Raw genomic sequence first — 17,469 nt, forward strand, 5'->3', positions numbered from 1 at the left:
GGTTTACACAATACCGTGCAACCATAGTGCAGTTGCTACTACTTTTCTGGTGGGTCACACAGTACACAATACAGTGTAGTGTGGTGTTGCAAAACAAAATCCCCATCATGTCCGGAAGGCCACCAAGGAGAGGCAAACGCTCACAGGCCACTAAAAGAGGGCAAGCAGGCTCTGTGTCTACAGTCCACAGTGCTGGTCATGGACATGGCTTATTTTCTGCAGGTGGCTGTGGGGCACGCTTGTCCTTTTTTTCTGCTGCTGGGACAGGGGCACAAAAATTGGGCCTTTGGTGGTGCCACAACACTGTAACCCCTCACAGATGCTCTTGTTGGGTGCAGGAACGGGACCTGCTGTGAAATGTTAGATCAAAAATTGTACTTACAATTCAGTTTAGCCATAGTGCAGTTGCTACTACTTTTCTGGTGATGTACACAGTACACAATACAGTGCAGCCGTAGTGCAGTTGCTACTACTTTTCTGGTGGTGTACATAGTACACAATACAGTGTAGTGCGGTGTTGCAAAATATAATATCATGTCCAGAAGGTCACCAAGGAGAGGCAGACACCCACAGGCCACTAAAAGAGGGCAAGCAGGCCCTGTGTCTACAGTCAACAGTGCTGGTCATGGACATGGTGCATCCTCTTCCGGTGGCCGTGGGGCACTCTTGTCCTTATTTTCTACTGCTGGCTGTGTTATTGAGCCAGAACATGCAGAAGAGTTGGTGGAGTGGATAACAAAGCCATCCTCATCCTCCTCATCCTCTGTCACCCAGGCTCAGAGTAGTTTTCCTTCCTATGCAGCTGCCAAAGCGGCCGATTCCACCGGCTCCTTGTCCACAGTCACTCCTTCCGTAGCCCAACCATCATGCATGGAGTAGTCCCCCAAACTATTCGACGTGTCGGGTACATGACACGGGTACATGATGCTGGAGGATGCCAAATTTTTCTGCCCCTGTTTAACAGGGGCATGTAATTACAATTCTTGATATAATATTTCACAGCAGGGCCCTTCCAGAGCCCACCAAGTGTAACTGTGAGGGCTTACAGTGTTCTGGTACTACCAACACCTAAGGCCCAATTGTCCACAGAGTGTATAGGGCAGGCTGTATAGTATATACAGGCGGTCCCCTATTTTCAAACATCTGACTTACAAATGACTCCTACTTAGAAATGGAGGGAGACAACAGGAAGCGAGAGGAAATCTACCCCATAGGAAGGGAAATTCTCTCCTGTAACAGTTAATATGGGAAAAAGGTGTCTCCACTGATGCATTATCACCAATCCTTGTTTCCCTAATAACCCAAAATTTTCAAAATCCAATTGTCATTGGGACAGAAAGTGAGGTGAAATCTTCTGAACAGGGGCACAGACATAAAAAAAAAATGTTACAGGGGTGATAACCCTTCCCTATATTATCCAAAAAGCTTAAAAATAGATTTTCGGGCTGGAGCTACACCTCAAAAATGTACCTGTTCCAAATTACAAACAGATTCAAGTTAACAACAAACCTACAGTCCCTATCTTGTTTATAACCCAGGGACCGCCTGTATACTGCTGTTCGGGGTTCCCTTTGATATCCATACGAGACCCAAAGGGCCCGGAAATGGGCTGGGGGGGGGGGGGCAACATTACATTACAGCTGCAAGCAGTTTTAAATGACTTTTAGAAATGTCATTTTGTGCAGGGACTGTTCTAAACACGGGGAAAATGCGCCACTTTACAGGCATACTATAGACACCCCCCAGGCACGATATTTAAAGGAATATTACACTTTAGTTGTTTCAGTTTAAGCATTATTAAAATCACTGCTCATGAAAAAACGTCCGTCTTTAAAACTTTTTTTTGCATTGATGCATGTCCCCTGGGGCAGGACCCAGGTCCCCAAACACTTTTTATGACAATAACTTGCATATTAGCCTTTAAAATTAGCACTTTTGATTTTTCACATTCGAGCCCCATAGACTTTAACGGGGTTTGCGTGTTCGCACAAATTTTTGGTCTTTTCGCATGTTCTGCCATGAACCGGGGGTGTTCGGCTCATCCCTAGTCGAGAGATGATCAGAGAGTGAATTAGAAGCTTCGTGGCTTTATTGGTTAGGATAGGAAGTGATGTATTTTGGAGTTGAGTACATTTTTTTATGTTGTGTACATATATTTCTTTTTGTATGCTTTGTCTACTGCAGCCAACGTCTTTGACATTATACTAACTCTTCTGCTATATATTCACACTCCTTAGACCTTGATAAAAAACTAGCCCATCTATGTGTTACTTACTTGTACAATTGTAATAATAATGTTGTGATACTTACACAAGCATGGTTATGAAAAAAAACTCACATGCACTTCTGTGTGCAGTATAACATGCAGAGTACAATATACAAAGTGGATTGGTGTAGAGCAGGGGCCACCAAACATTCTAAACAAAGGGCTGGTTTACTGTCCTTCAGACTTTATGGGAGCCGGAGTGGCTTGTGTAAGTAGAAAATGCCTCAGCATCAGTGGGAGTAAAAAATTACCTAGTGCCTGTAGTCAGTAGAAGAAGGAGGAAAAGTGCTCCATCATTGATATCAGTGGGAGGGCTAATGCCTAATTGTTTATATAAATGGGAGAAAAGGGGCCCCACTGTTAGTGTCAGTGGAAGGAATAGTGCCACCTTGTAGGTGTGAGTGGGAGGAATAGTGTCTTGAGGGCCGCATAAAGGCAAGAAAAGGGCCACATTCGGTCCACGGGCTGCAGTTTGGAGACCACTTAACAAGTTCAAGTTAACAAGCGCTCGTAGCTCTTGTTAACTTGACTTTGGCCACTCAAAGACACAAAGTAGGGGGCCAGTCCCACAAAGTGGGAGCCATCCGACTTGAGGAAACTGAATGAGCAAGAGAGATGGAGCACCAAACGGTCAACGGTTCATATACCTTTATTCTCGACATTGAAGTAACAAAAAGTAACAAAAAGTAGAAAAGTAGTATTCAGCGTGCATCAGGAACCATGAATCAGACCGAGACAGAAGTATAGTTAAATCACACTTGTTTAATAATAAAAATAAAAAGGTAAACGGAGTAAGCATAGTCAAAACATAGTCAAAACAAGCCAGAGTTCAGTAACCGCATCGGGTAGTCAGCCAAGCAAATGTCAGAGACCCAGAGATAAATGTAGTAGTACAGCAAGCAGGATCAGGAGCCAGAAGGAACATCAGCCGAGCGAGTCTTCAACAGAAACGTAGGAGAAAGTCTCTGTGATGTTGACAAAGGCGAAGGCAGAGATCAAGTGAGCTGGACGACTTTAAGTAGGCAGGACTGACAAGCACAATCAATAACAGCTGAGTAACTGTGGAGAGAGATGGGATCTGGCAATTAGCCGACAGCTGAGCGGCCAGCTCAGAGAAGGAAGGGTTGAGCCCAGCCCTGCCAGCGTGTTTAGGAGGCCAAAGAATCCCCCTTCATCAGGGTTTGGGCTTAGTTGCTAAAATCCCTACATGGACTGTAATACAATCTCTGGAAAGGAGTCTTAATCTGTAGACAAACAAATGGAAAAGGGTTCAGTGGTTCTGTAATGGTGATGGCTTTTTGTGGGAGGGTAGGTTGTTTGTTTCTATCAATTATGTCCTTCGCAGTGTTCCAGTACACTGAGTTTTTAGCAAATCCAGAAGATGTTACATTGGGGTTACTCAATGTCTTCAACACATGTTGGAAAAGGATTGATCTATTGTGTAGAGGCATTCTGGGGTTTAATACTGAATATAATCTTGTAGGTATTTTTATATTTTTATTGTGTAGTGCACAGATACAACTCCAGTAAACCTGACTCCATATGGTCTGCCATGTTTCAATAGAAACAGGGCCTAAGTAATGTTCTTTTTTGTCATGTATTGGTGTTTTGGGAAAAGGTTTGGTAGATTTACCAGGACTTTGTAGATATCTAAAATTAGTCTGATTGGGCTATCTTTACAAATTTTTTTCAAATTATGTAGGATGTGAGATGACAGGGTTTGGGTATGGTGGTATATTTGCAGATACACACGTTGGCAGCCCTGGTTTGCACACACCTGTGAGGCTGAAACTCCACCATCTTGTTACTCACATTCTCCTAACCTGAGACCCATCTCCAGAAATATACTAATAAATAGTTAACAGTTCTATACACGTCACTCTCCCCTTCTGTAACACGACATTCAGAAACACATTTACCAAAATATGGAGCATTAGAGCACATTCAGCCTTTTCTCCTACTTTCTCCATGTAGTTTCCCTAAAAGTACTGTATAATCTCCTTCAGAGTCTCCAATGGCCCACCCCAAAGGGTACTGTGTCCCAGACTACAGGCTTACATAGCATATGATAGGGGTAGCCTGTTCCTATTACTCCTTCTGCCCTATGAATGGCGGAACTACCAGGGTCGCAAAGGTCATCACACTTGTGGGCCCTGGCATTTCGCCACAGTGGGGGGGCCCCAAGACAGCGTGAAGAGGACTTGCTGCAGAACATGTGAAAGGGTTCTACTGCAGGACCATAATAAAGGGCCCCGCAATGGGGATCAGTGGGAAGGGCCCCAGGCTTGAAAGGAAGGGTCCTGGGGCCAGAGGAAAGGGCCCCGGGACTGATAAAAGGGCCCCGGAACCAGTAGAAAAGATCCTGGGAACAGTGGCAAGGACCCCAGGACTTGTGGCAAAGGCCAAAGGACCGATGGAAAATGTCCCAAGACCGGAGCCGGGAAATAGGTTATAACTGTTTCTAATTCCAACATTGTCCTTTAATGAGAAGTATGGGTTTCTTTTTTTGTTGTAATCATACTTACCTAGATGGATGCAGCATTGGTCCGATGTTGCATCTGTCCCCCGCTGGCTCTAACGCTGAGAACCGAGCGATCAAACACTGCTGATCGCTCAGTTCTCACAGCTCTGTGAGCAGAGAGCTGCTGACTGTCAGTCACTGGCTCTCTGCTCTGCCCCCCAAAGCTCACTGGAGCACTGCACTGTGGACGGGGTTCAGGAGCAGCCAGCTCAGGCTCTCAGTGTCTCGCTCAGAGGCTGAGCCGGGTGCCCATCCAGGTATGTGGGTAGATCCCAACCATATGATTGCAAACCTTCCCGGGCCTGGGCGGCCTCTGTGCCGCCAGTGGCTTCAGCTCGCTGTCTGCTAAAAACGGGTCACAGGAGTGCAGAACGAACTGCACTTCTGTGATCCACCGGAGAAGTGCAGCCAAATGAGCTTTGGTTGTTCTCCTTTAAGGCAAGTTGAAATCAGAAATGTTTTACTGTTTATATATTGAAAAAAAATGTATCAAAGTCATGCTTTTTTGAAGGGAGGTGGGGTCAGGGAGGCCCTTCATGGTTTCTTGCACCGGGGCCCTGAAGGCTCAAATTAGGCCTCTGCATAGACTCCTTCCATACCAGCTTTTATGGTGGTACAGTACTCCACTGACCAGCACCCCCTAGAGGAGGGACCTCACTAAAAGGAGTACTAACTCCTGCTTACACACACGGAAGGCATTCTTAGGATGAGGAGTATCTTTCCTAAAGTTCAGAAAAAGACAGGATTCTTTTACGCCTTCTATCAACCATCTGGCCAAGTTTGAATATAAAACTTTGACTCCAGTGCTATATCATATTAAGTTAAAGGCTGTCATGAATTGCTTGTGTTAAAATGAGGTTTTTCCTGAATTCAATGTCGTATAGTTATACAAGTCTGTATTTTGCTTCCAATTATGTTTAGTCAAGGCCATAGTATATGTTAATTTGAATTCACCACTCATTTGAAAAGTGGATAATTACAAAAATTTGTATTCTATAGAAGATGCCCAATTGTCACCTTGTGCTAGTTTGAATACTCTTTTCTGTCTTTGTATTCTCATATAATATAACTTACTCAATCTATTACTGGGAAACAAGCTGACTGTTTCCATTATGTCACACAACACAATGGCGTTCCAGCACTCCTTTCACCAACTGCTGAATTATTTCAGAATACACATTCCAATGATACGAGGTGAAATGATGTACATAATGTACATATTATATTGCACATTGCCGCAACAGAAATATAATCAGCGCTTTCTGTACAGCAAGCCTCCGATGGCTCTGAGATCCAAAAGTGTTAAAGCGGCGTTGAGTTCTATGGAACACCTGGATGTAGTAAACACTGAGCGATGTGTAAAGAAATGGATTTTTGAACAGGCAATATGAAATCGATTGCTTGAAGTTATAAAAAGGAATCATCGGAAAAACATTTAATCATTTCTTTTTTTTCCCAGAAAATGGCGCTGCAGGTCCCATAACGTAAATATAATGTGTCTATTTTCTTCTCTTGACAGAGCTCCGCAGAGAAAGATGTAACCCTGAATATCCTGAGCGTATTAAGTGAATTGCTGTCTGCTGGTAAGTGACCATATTGCATTAGTATTTTATTGCAGATGGTGTTCCTGGAAATGATAGGGCTGTAAAAAGGCATTGCTTTCTCCGTGAACGACTACACCAAGCATTCTATGGATAATGAGACCAATACATGTGTTTTTCTATCCTAACATAAAAGATGTACTCTGACTGAGGGCCATGGAGAGGAAAAGCATAGGGTACGAATAATGGGGCTGACCCTACCAGGGCATTTCAACCATAGTTACCTAATCAATTGTAGTTCCATAGCACAAAAAGGCTGTTAAGTAATGCATTGAATGTGGAAGTTATTCACATGGTATTGCTTCTTTACCTTTAGTATAATTCTCAATTTTTTTATTTAGTTTTGGATAGAATGGAGAGTGGTTAGAACACCCAGGGCTTTTTTCCGGTACTTCCAGCTCTCCATATACAGAATGTAATGGCAAGGAGTGCTGGGGGGTGCTGGAGGGTCTACTGATGCCAGCTGCTGGGGGCTCTATTCTCGCTTGGGGTTCTATCATTGCCGGGGGTCTATTGTTGCTGGTGGGGCATCTGCTATTGCTTGGGGGGAGGTCTTATGTTGCAAGGGGTCAATGTTGCTGGCAGGGATCTACAATTGAGGGAGGGATCTTTTGATGCTGGTTGCAGGAAGGTCTATCAATGCTTGTGGGGGTCTATTGTTACTGGGGTTGATCTATTGTTATGGGGGATCTATCTTTGCTGGGGGTCTGTTTTTGCTGGTGGGGGATCTGTTGTTGCTTGGGGGGAGGTCTTATGTTGCAGGGGGTCTATTATTGCTTGGGGGGGTCTACAATTGAGGGAGGGATCTTTTTTACTGGCTGCTGGAGGGTCTATTGATGCTGGTTTCAGGAAGGTCTATTGTTACTGGGGTCGTTGTTGCTGGGGGGGGGGGGGGGGGGGTATTATGTTGCTGGGGGTATAGTTTTGCAGGGGATCTGTTTTACAGTTTTTCCTGTTAATATTAACAATTTCCATATCAAATACTTAGGGCCATTAAATGATTCTTGGTTCTGTATTTTCTAAAGGGGGCAGTACTGGGAAGTGGGGGGGGGGTAATAGACATTGCTCAGAGGTAGGTAGGGGGTGGAGACAAAGGGTAACTCTGAACGGGGGAGTACATGCCCCTATTCTCTGAGAAAAAAAGACCTGAGAACACCTGTCAGGTTTTTTATTGTGGGCTGTGCCCCCGATAGGGAGATTCACCCTCTCCATTGGTCCTGTGTACCATATTTACCTTGACTGAAAGTGAAAAAAATCCCACATTTTGGGTTCTCACCATAACAGAAAGGAAATCTTCCAATGGGGACACTAGTTTTGCTGGCAACAGGTTGTGTCACCAAGGTATAGCAGTGTATGATCTGCATATAAGGCTATATTATTACTGTGGCCGTATCCTTCATTTGGGGCTCTAGAGCCAATGCAAATAGTCCTGGGGAGAGAGGACAACCCTGCCTCATTTCCCTATGTAGGGAGAAAGGGTCAGAGACAGTGTTATTGGTTCTTATCTGGGCCTTTGGGGTAGAGTAGAGCAAATGAAGCCACAGTATAAACTTAGTACCAAATCCAAATTTGTGGAGGACAACCCAGAGGTAGTCCCACTCCACTCAGAGTCAAAAGCTTTTTCAGAGTCTAGGGAGACTACTACCCCTGGGCTGCCAAAATTGGCAAGAGCCATATGGTTAAACAATCTGCAAATATTAATATTCGTTTCACTACCCAGCATGAAACCAGACTGCTCCACATGAACCAAAGCTGAAATAATGAGATTTACGCAATTGGCTAAGCCTTCATTAGTATCTTGGCATCAATTATTAGCAAAGATATTGGTCGGTATAAAGACCAGGTTAATTGCCTGGTTTAAAGTGGTTGTAACCCTTAAAAAAAAAAAAAAAAAAAAAAAAAAAAAAAGCAGAGAGATCCTCTTCCCTTATAGTAGATTAAACAGCACAGTGCTTGTGCTGTCCAATCTGCCCCTTTCTAAGCTGTAAAAACCTGGTTGATCCTGCCTGTTTCTGTGTCCCCCTCTGTATGCTGACTACGATAATCATGGCTGCAGATCCCTTACAGGTCAGGTTACATGCCTCCGTCACCCCGCCGCTCTCCTCTCTCCCTCTCCCCCTCCCTCCCTGCCTGTCAGCTCCTGTGTGTGTCTCTCCCTCTCAGCCCCCCTCCTGCCGCTATTAATAGCTGCCAGTAAAAGTAAAGAACAATTACAGCCAGCTCCTCTACGTAAACTACGTAAATGTTTTTGTAAAACAAAGCCTGCAAATACCTTATCTTTGATCTCTTCTGATCGGCCACAGCAGTCAGGTGACCTCCCTGTCTGACGTTATAGGGGAATCTTGGCCCCTCCCGCTGTAGCCTGTAGATTGGAGGAATAGAGCAGGTTGAGGTCACGTGACTAGCATGAAGAGATCAAAGATGAGGTATTTACAGGCATCGTTTTAAAATAACAATTACACAGTGTAGGAGAGATTAATAGAAAAGAGGATCTGGCTGTAATTGTTCTTTACATTTACAACCACTTCAAGCATTACCACCACTACATCCATCATAGATGCCAGTACAGAATCCTTGGTCGGCTATTGCAGCAGCATCGAGTGAATCTTTGGGGCTATATCTTCAGAGTAGAAGACACTAGTTATGGTGTCAACCATTGATTTTCTCACTTTGGAGGGATTTCCTCTCACTTCCTGTTTTGGCTATGGGACAGGAAGTGAAGAGAAATTTCCCTAATAGGACATAGAGGGCAAAAAAAAAGACAGGGGTTATAACCCTCCCATACTCAGTATGGGAGAATTATAAGTTTTGCTCTAAAGTTAACCATAATTTATAATTATATGTTACATCCTGTCCTAGTTAGGCTAAATTTTGTTTTTTTGTCTCTACTGTACTCAGTGGAGCAGTGATCTGTTTCCTAGGTCTGCTCAAGTTTCCTTAAGCTTAATTGTTGATTACTCCTAGATGTCTCTGGAAGAAGCTTCCAGAGAACAGAGTAGGAGGCTGAGACACTTAAGTTATGTATATTTATCTGCTCTCAGCCAATCCCTGGGAAAGGCACCCAGAAGGTGGCTGATGGAGAAGATAAATGTTTGGGAGGCTTAATCAGAGTGTTATTGTCCTGGGACTGCTGTCCCTGGGATGCAGCCTGTGTGCTTGGGAGAACTGATGTTGGGCCTCAGTAGGTGTTTGGCTCAAGGTCTGAAGGAATCTGACTTGAAAGATACCTGCTGGAGGGCATTACCTATGGTAGCTAACCTAAAGAGGGGGTCCCTTTTCACAAAGAAGTGTCAAATGAAAGCTGGAATGGGTGACAACTGTCCTCAGCCTTTGTGAGTAAGATTTTGATCTTTGATCCCAGGCGTGCATGTGCTTGAGAAAGTAAGTGCCAGGGCCTGCTTGCATGGGGACCTAGATTAGCTGGCCATCCCTTTCCACCCCAGAAAAGGCTGCAACTAGAAGATTCTACCTAAAGTTTATCCTCCTAATACTTGTTGTTGAAGTTTTTAGAGTATCCCACACCTTCTGCCCTCTCCCCTGTTTGAATTCTGCTATAAGTCCACCAAAAAGACATCCCCTAGAGTAGACTGAGCCTGCATTTGTGGGTGTGCTCAGAACTGTGCCTGGTTAGGTAGCCTCTGTACTATTATGGGAGAACCTGTCTATTTCTAGCGGAGCGCACTACATTTGTTTTAAGCCAATACAGCATTATTTCGGTCAATTGCCTGGAACAAGCATTCTTCTTGTGAAGTCAGAGTTGCGGATCTCTATTTTTGTTCGAGAATCGTTACCCGAAAATAATTTAAAAAGTTGGATCAACTTTACAGTAAAACAGCTTTTTTGATTTGGGTACTTGGTGACAAAGGTGAGATCTTGCCATAATTTTAGCCACTGTGGGAGCATCCTTATAATGTTGTAAGCACAGGGTAGTGCAGTGTTTCTCAACTTTTTTTCAGGCAAGGCACCCTTTTAAAATTATGGATAAACTCAAGGCACCCTTTAAAAATGATGGACAGTCTTGAGGCATCCCATTCTAAAATGTAAAAATGATTCTAATAGTTTTAAATAATGCAGCAACATCCACACGTAGGACATCTAACATTAGAGGTGATTTATTCCTCCAAAGCAAATACACACAGGTACTGACTAGTATGCCAATTCTCTTCTCCCCCAGTTTTTCTCCATCACTCAGCACTGATGGAGAGGGACAGGGTAAGGTCAAGCAAGGATACTATGCAGGCAACTGACATCCTCCATATGAACTGATGATGCCATTGGTCACTGGCAGCTAGAAGCTTGTAATGGTGCACAATGAAAACCAGTGGCTTTGTGTAACTAAATGGCAGGCTTCATCCACACACCGGCTTGTATACAATTTTTGATCAATTTTTAGGCATTTTGCCAAGGCATCCCTGAAGGAACCTCAAGGCACCCCAGGGTGCCTGGGCATCCTGGTTGAAAAAGGCTGGGCTAGTGTGACCTAGCCCTTACTGGGTGCTGCTAATGCTGTAACTGCCCTTTGCCTACTGATTCCCTGCAAGACTGCTCATGGGGCCATTGGTAGACCGCTAACCTATAAAAAAAATATGAAGCACCGTAAGTACTGAATTTAGCATTTTTTATTTTATTTTTTGCAATAGCAGATCAATACAAAGATTGTCTTGTGTTTTCAATTATTGTTAAATACTGTAGGGAGGTTTCAGGTTTGAAAAAAAAGCACAAATATTTCCTGAATATAATGACTCTTCTGTTAACTTCCCACCAAAGGAACACATCGCCGGATTCACTACATGATCTCCAAGGGAGGAAGCGAGGCCTTACTTCAAACCCTGGTAAATCTAGCAAGATCCGAATCCATTGACTACAGCCTCATTTTACCCCTTCTCCGATTGATGGTCAAGGTAGGCCAGAGAGGTACTGTATCTGTAGGATTCTTCATTTTTGGTCATCGAAGTATGGGCCTAATTTTTTTTTTTTTAAAGCAATCATGTTATAAAGAAATTACCAGAAATTACTGCTGATTTGTACAAACAGCAACGGGTTTACCTAGTATAATTATTCCTAAATAATTAGTTTTTGGCACATTAACAGGTAAATAAAATATTATTTTTGTCTTTGTAGCCTATGCCAGCATATTATACACATTTTTAAATAGAGATGGTTTTAATTTGGCTGCAGCTCTTGAAAACATTAATATAAAAGTATCAATTAAAACTGCAGCCAGGCATTGGCCATTGAGATATTTACTTATTCTTAACAAAAGGTAAATGAGCTTTCAAACAAACTGTTACTGGCCTCTGTGGCTGCAGGAACTTGCTTTTAGTCATTGGTGCAAATATATTCTCAATTCTATCCAAAACTAAAGGGAAAAGTCTTGCTTTTAAACATTGATGCAAATATACTGTATATAGTTCGGAAACACTGACATTTTTTTGATATTATTTTAGATGGACGTTTTGGAGAAAAAGCCCAAAAATTAGAAGCTATTGATGTAACCCTGAGTCTGATAAGAAAAAATCTGTCCAAGTCTGTTCACCTGACTCCATGTCTCTGCACTATGCAAGTATATGCTTCTAATGGTGGGTATTCACTTCCATGATTGCAGAATGCAATATTACCACTCTCTGTACAATAAAACTGCCAGTGGTTTCTTTTTCATAATTGTACTTGGAGTACTTTGAAAGATTCAGCCAGCCAGCTGGTGGACAGAATTTCCATCAATGTCTCATCTCCCCGGATGCTCCAGTAATGAGACATTCCTGATTTTCCATCTCTCTTCCCCGCTTGTCTTCCTCAATATATATTGTAAACCTCCCTGGAAGATTGATACTCCCTTATGATGATCACTTCTAATAGAAGACTTGAGACTTCAGGTTTAGATATCACACCACTCACAAAATACTCATAAGTAGCTGGTACATAACTATACAATATATATACTAGTTATACTATAACTATGTGGAATCCACCAAAAAATATAAAGGCTGAAATGGTTTTGGATCAGCTCTAATTCAGGGCAAATTTCTTTAAAAAATTTTTTTAATTTATACATTTTTAAACTATTACAGTGGAACCTAGGATTATGAGCATAATACGTTCCAGGAGAATGCTTGTAATCCAAAGCACTCGCATATCAAAGCCAGTTTCCCCATAGAAGTCAATGGAAACAAAGATAATTTGTTCCGCATTGACTTCTATTGCATGCAATACCGCATGTGGCCAGAGGTGGGGGGGGCACCATAGAGCCTCGGAAATACTCGGGGACAGCTCGGCTGAACTCGGTAAGCCTTGGAAAGGCTCGGAAACACTCAGGAACTGAGTATTTCCAAGTGTTTCCGAACGGCTCCGAACTGTTCTGAGTGTCACCGGCGCCCCCGCACCTCTGGCCAAATACGGTACTGCACACCCCATTAGCTTGAATTCTGCTTGTTTTGCAAGACAACACTCGCAAAACGAGTCAGAATTAAAAAAAAAAAAGTTGCTCCTCTTTCAAAACGGTCGTTAACCGCGTTACACGTAAACCAAGGTTCCACTCCACTGTACTTTTATCTTTTTTTTTAACTACGTATATAGCATGCACACACATGGGGGGGGGGATTTACTAAAACTGGAGAGTGCAAAATCTGGTGCAGCTCTCCATAGAAACCAATCAGCTTCCAGTTTTTATTGTCAAAACTTAACTGAACAAGCTGAAGTTAGAAGCTGATTGGTTACCATGCACAGCTGTACCAGATTCTGAGTGTTGCAATTTTAGTAAATCTCCTCCACAGTTTTTGTTTTCCAAAATAAAAATGCAATGTATAACATAAAAAATAAATAAAGTGCGCTAATTATATGAAAATACACACATAGATGTGAATACATGTGGGTGGTAGTAAAAACCACAATCTACTGAGAGCAAGTAAATGACTCCATGAGTGGTAGAAATATATAAGTGCCAATCATAAAAACTCAAATAAAAAGGAGAAACAAAAAAATGTGTACATGTGAAGTACAATAATATTAATAGCGTGAAAATCGGAAATTAAAACAAACTCAGTCCATGGGTTCAAACATAAACAGTTCATCAGTGAAAAAAAGCTTCCATCCACTATACAGCTCAGCAGCAACCAATCCCCCTATGAGTGGATTGACAAAGGAGAGAGATGTGCAGGATGGTGCAAATCCACTGGCGGTGACTCCAATAAGTGAGAAAAGTGATAAAGGTGGACTCTTACCCTCCGTGTTGGACCCCCTCCTTGGCAGGGTCTATCAGGCATGCAGATTTTTGCCCTCTGCAGGGACCGTGTGATGAGAAGATCTCCCCAGCAGCTGTCAGGAATGTTGTCTCCGATCCGGGCTGGTCCAAGTGAAACGCCTGGAGAGGGGGGAAGGAAAGCTCTCTTGCTTCCAGTGTGGCAAAGGAAAAAGCAAAAGAGCGGAGCTCCAATAGTGTAAAAAGTTTCGGAATTTATTGAATAAAAGTACAAACCGCAACGGAGAGTGCACGCTCCGTGAGGTAAAAATGCAATTAAAAACAAGCCGGCATATAAGAATCGTAATAACCCGTGCATAACATGGGGCAATCATGACGGCTTACAACGTAGCCACGCCCTACATGTTTCATCATTAGTAGACGTCTTCAAAGGGGCACGGGCTACGTGTTAAGCCATCCCCTATATAGTATAACAGTGCGCACCAAGCCTCGTTTTCACCTCCGCTCTCAGGGAAGGGAAAACCCAAGCCTCTACCTGGTGCTCCTCAGTGAATGGATGTTGCCAAGGTGACAAATAGGACTGAAACTAAACAGAACTTCAACCACTCCCAGCAGAGCCAATCTCTCGCGCCATCTGGAGGAAAAAGCCTAGTATTACTAGACAATTGATATGTCTTACAGATGCTAATTTAGAACGTAAAACTGACAGGGCAGAAAGGAAAAAATCACTGAATCTCACCAAGAGGCACGATGTGGTGGTTAATAATAATAAAAGTGTTGAAAAAAATTATAAATATATATGGAAGTGTGCGGAAAAGAAACAACGTTCATCTCTGTAGAGAAAACCACATTCAAAAAACACATGTATGAAAAAATATATATGTATTAGAGTCACACCGTAATAAATGGAGGCCCATCCATGAACGTGAAGAGCACTCGGTATCACAATGATGCGACTAAATCATTATAATGTATAATATCTAAACATATCACTATGCTCCCATCCTCTCAAAATTACTGGAAGCCCTAATCGCTAGATCCTCCCAATGTCCCGGAGAATCAACAAACCAGCAGCATGTGAGGAAGGAATGGATAATACACCTTTATCCAACCGTTGCTAGGAGCAGAAGTGAATGAATGGAGAGATGAATAAAAATCAAAAAGTGAATGGATAAAAGAAATGAAAAAAGTGAAAAAAATGTGAATGGATGAAGAGATGAAAAAAGTGAATAGATGAAAAAATGAAAAAATAAAAAAATAAAAAAATGAAAAAAATGTATACAAAAGAGGGGAAAAGGAAAGGAAGCACAGGGCCCAAAGCATCACCTATGAGTTGTCAATGAACGCATTCAACTCAATGTCAACATTTAGGCCTAAGGGTCTAAGGGAGCGGATCTTGTAAATCCACTCCATCTCGAGTTTAGAGATGGCCCGTCTTTTAGATCCCCCTCTCCATGGGAGTTTGAGTTTATCAATGCCCATGAACAAAGTACCGCTAGGGTCTTTTTTGTGTTTGTCTAAATAATGTTTGGAGACTAGGTGGCCCAAAAAGCCCCTTCTAATATTTCCAATATGTTCCCCCAGTCTAACCTTTAGCGATCGGACCGTGCGGCCCACATAGTGGAGCCCACAAGGGCAAGTGAGTAGGTAAACCACATGGGTGGTTGAACATGTGATAAAAGATTTAATATGGAAATTAAGCGGGGAATTATTGGTAATGAATTGACACACCTTTCTCTCCGTTAAAGCATTAATAGCACAGACCTCGCAATTTTTACATTTGAAATAGCCTGTCATATGTTGAAAGAACATAGGTTTATGAACTGGAGGGTCACATGCAGCAGATACCACCCGTGAACTGATTGAGGGGGCACCCCTAAAGACCAGCTGGGGTCTGTCAGGAAGGGATGGTCCAAGCACGGGATCATTCTTAATAATGTGCCAGTGTTTGTTCAACATCCTCCTGACAGAAAAGTGCTGGCAGGAGTATCTTGTGATCAAGGGACAGACCAACTGACAGTCCCTCTGTGCCCTGGGTTTATCAGCCAGAAGAGCGTCCCTGTCCAGTGATACAACCTGATTGAGTTTTTCAGTCAGAAACTGCGCTTCATACCCCTTCTCTATAAATCTGTCAGTCAAAACCTTAGACTGAGCAAGAAAGTCAGTATTGGTAGAACAGTTGCTTTTCAGTCGGATGTACTGACTTTTAGGGACAGAGTCCAGCCAAGCTTTATGATGGCAGCTGTCCCTCGGGATAAACGAGTTGCGGTCAGTGATCTTGAAATAGGTAGAGGTAAGTAGAGAGTTATTTTCACCTCGTATCTCCAGATCCAGAAAGTGTATTTTTTCCTGGCTGGCCTCATATTTAAAGGATATACCCCTCTCGTTGGAATTGAGTCCATCCATAAAGGAACAGAGAGAGTCATAGGAGCCATCCCATAGGAGGAGGACGTCATCTATATACCTGGCCCACAGGACCAATTCCGGTCTCCGGTGGGCATAGATGACGTCCTCCTCCCATTTCCCCATAAAAAGGTTCGCCAAGCTGGGGGCAAATTTAGCCCCCATGGCTACTCCCTTAGTCTGGAGATAAAACTGTTTATTATGCCAAAAGAAATTATGTGTAGTGGCATATTCTAAAAGCTCCATAATGAAACGTTTTTGCTTCTTGGGTAGGGAGGCATCCTTATCAAGGAAAAATTTCACCGATTTAATACCCCAGTAATGGGGGATGCTAGTGTATAGAGAAGTGACATCGGCAGTCACAAGCCAATGCCCTTCTCTATAATTACTAGTCTTGAGTAGATTGATGGTATGTCTAGTGTCCTTAATATATGCTGGCAGAAGTTGTACAAGTGGTTGGAGGAAATTGTCAATGTACTTACCTGCCCTGGAGGTAATGGAATCTATTCCACTAATGATGGGACGACCCGGAGGATGAATTGGGTCTTTGTGGACTTTGGGCAGGTAGTACATGACTGGGATTCTTGACGCAACCGGGATGAGAAAAGATTTCTCCTTCTTGTTTATAATGCCAGATTGAAAACCATTATCCACAATCCTTTCCAGTTCTTTTTTGAAACGGATTCTGGGATCCGACTTCAGGGGTTGGTAGGTGTCCCTGTCTCCAACAAGTCTCTCCAATTCGCGAAGATAATCTGACTTGTCAAGGACCACTATACCCCCCCCTTTGTCGGCTGGCTTTATAACAAGGTCCTTACGTTCACAAAGTGAATCCAGGCCCAACTGTAATTCTCTCATCATTTTCATTTTCTGAACCTTCAAACGATCGAGATCCCTCAAAAGAACATCCCTGAAGACTCTCAAAGAGGCAGATAAGCCACCTGGAGGGTTAAATAGGGACGTGTTGGCTAGGCCAGACTGTCTGATGGTGTTGAGACCAGCAGTTTGGGGGGCAATGGGGTTGGACAGCATATATCTCTTGATGTTTAATTTCCTAATATACTTATGTATGTCCATGTAAGTTTCAAATTTATTGAGTGTTTTGGGCGGTACAAACTTGAGTCCTTTGTCCAAAATTGAAATTTCTGTTTCAGTTAGAGGTGTTTTGCTCAGGTTAAAAATACCCCTACCGCTTACACCCGCTTTCTTTTTGCCCCTTGATTTCCTCCCCCCTCGGACTCCTCTCTTTTTTCTATGGGTCCTAGATGGTTTTGATGGGCTCTGGGAAAACCCCAATGCTGGGGTTGAGGATATTGGCCCTGTCTCTGTCTATAAGGAGATTGCCAGCCACCTCCCTCTCTAATCTGAGAAGGGGGGGGTTGGTGCCAGTATGGTCGATCATTCTGTGAACCCCTACCTGGAGTACGTGGTCCAGAATGATAATCTGCTCTGTACCCATGATGGTCATAGTTAACATGGCGAT

The 17,469-nt window shown here is 43.0% G+C and overlaps 1 protein-coding gene across 1 annotated transcript in view; it reads left to right on the top strand.

Moving 5' to 3' along the window:
• The window catches only part of AGBL1 (AGBL carboxypeptidase 1), a 1,138,256-nt gene that overhangs the window by 163,567 nt on the left and 957,220 nt on the right, over positions 1-17,469 (top strand). The window contains exons 2-4 of the mRNA XM_073623519.1: positions 6,307-6,370; positions 11,156-11,302; positions 11,836-11,967. Coding sequence (XP_073479620.1) covers positions 6,307-6,370; positions 11,156-11,302; positions 11,836-11,967 — 343 coding nt within the window. The remainder of the gene's footprint in view (positions 1-6,306; positions 6,371-11,155; positions 11,303-11,835; positions 11,968-17,469) is intronic.

This window comes from Aquarana catesbeiana, linkage group LG03, assembly GCF_042186555.1.
Source record: "Aquarana catesbeiana isolate 2022-GZ linkage group LG03, ASM4218655v1, whole genome shotgun sequence".
NCBI lineage: Eukaryota > Metazoa > Chordata > Amphibia > Anura > Ranidae > Aquarana > Aquarana catesbeiana.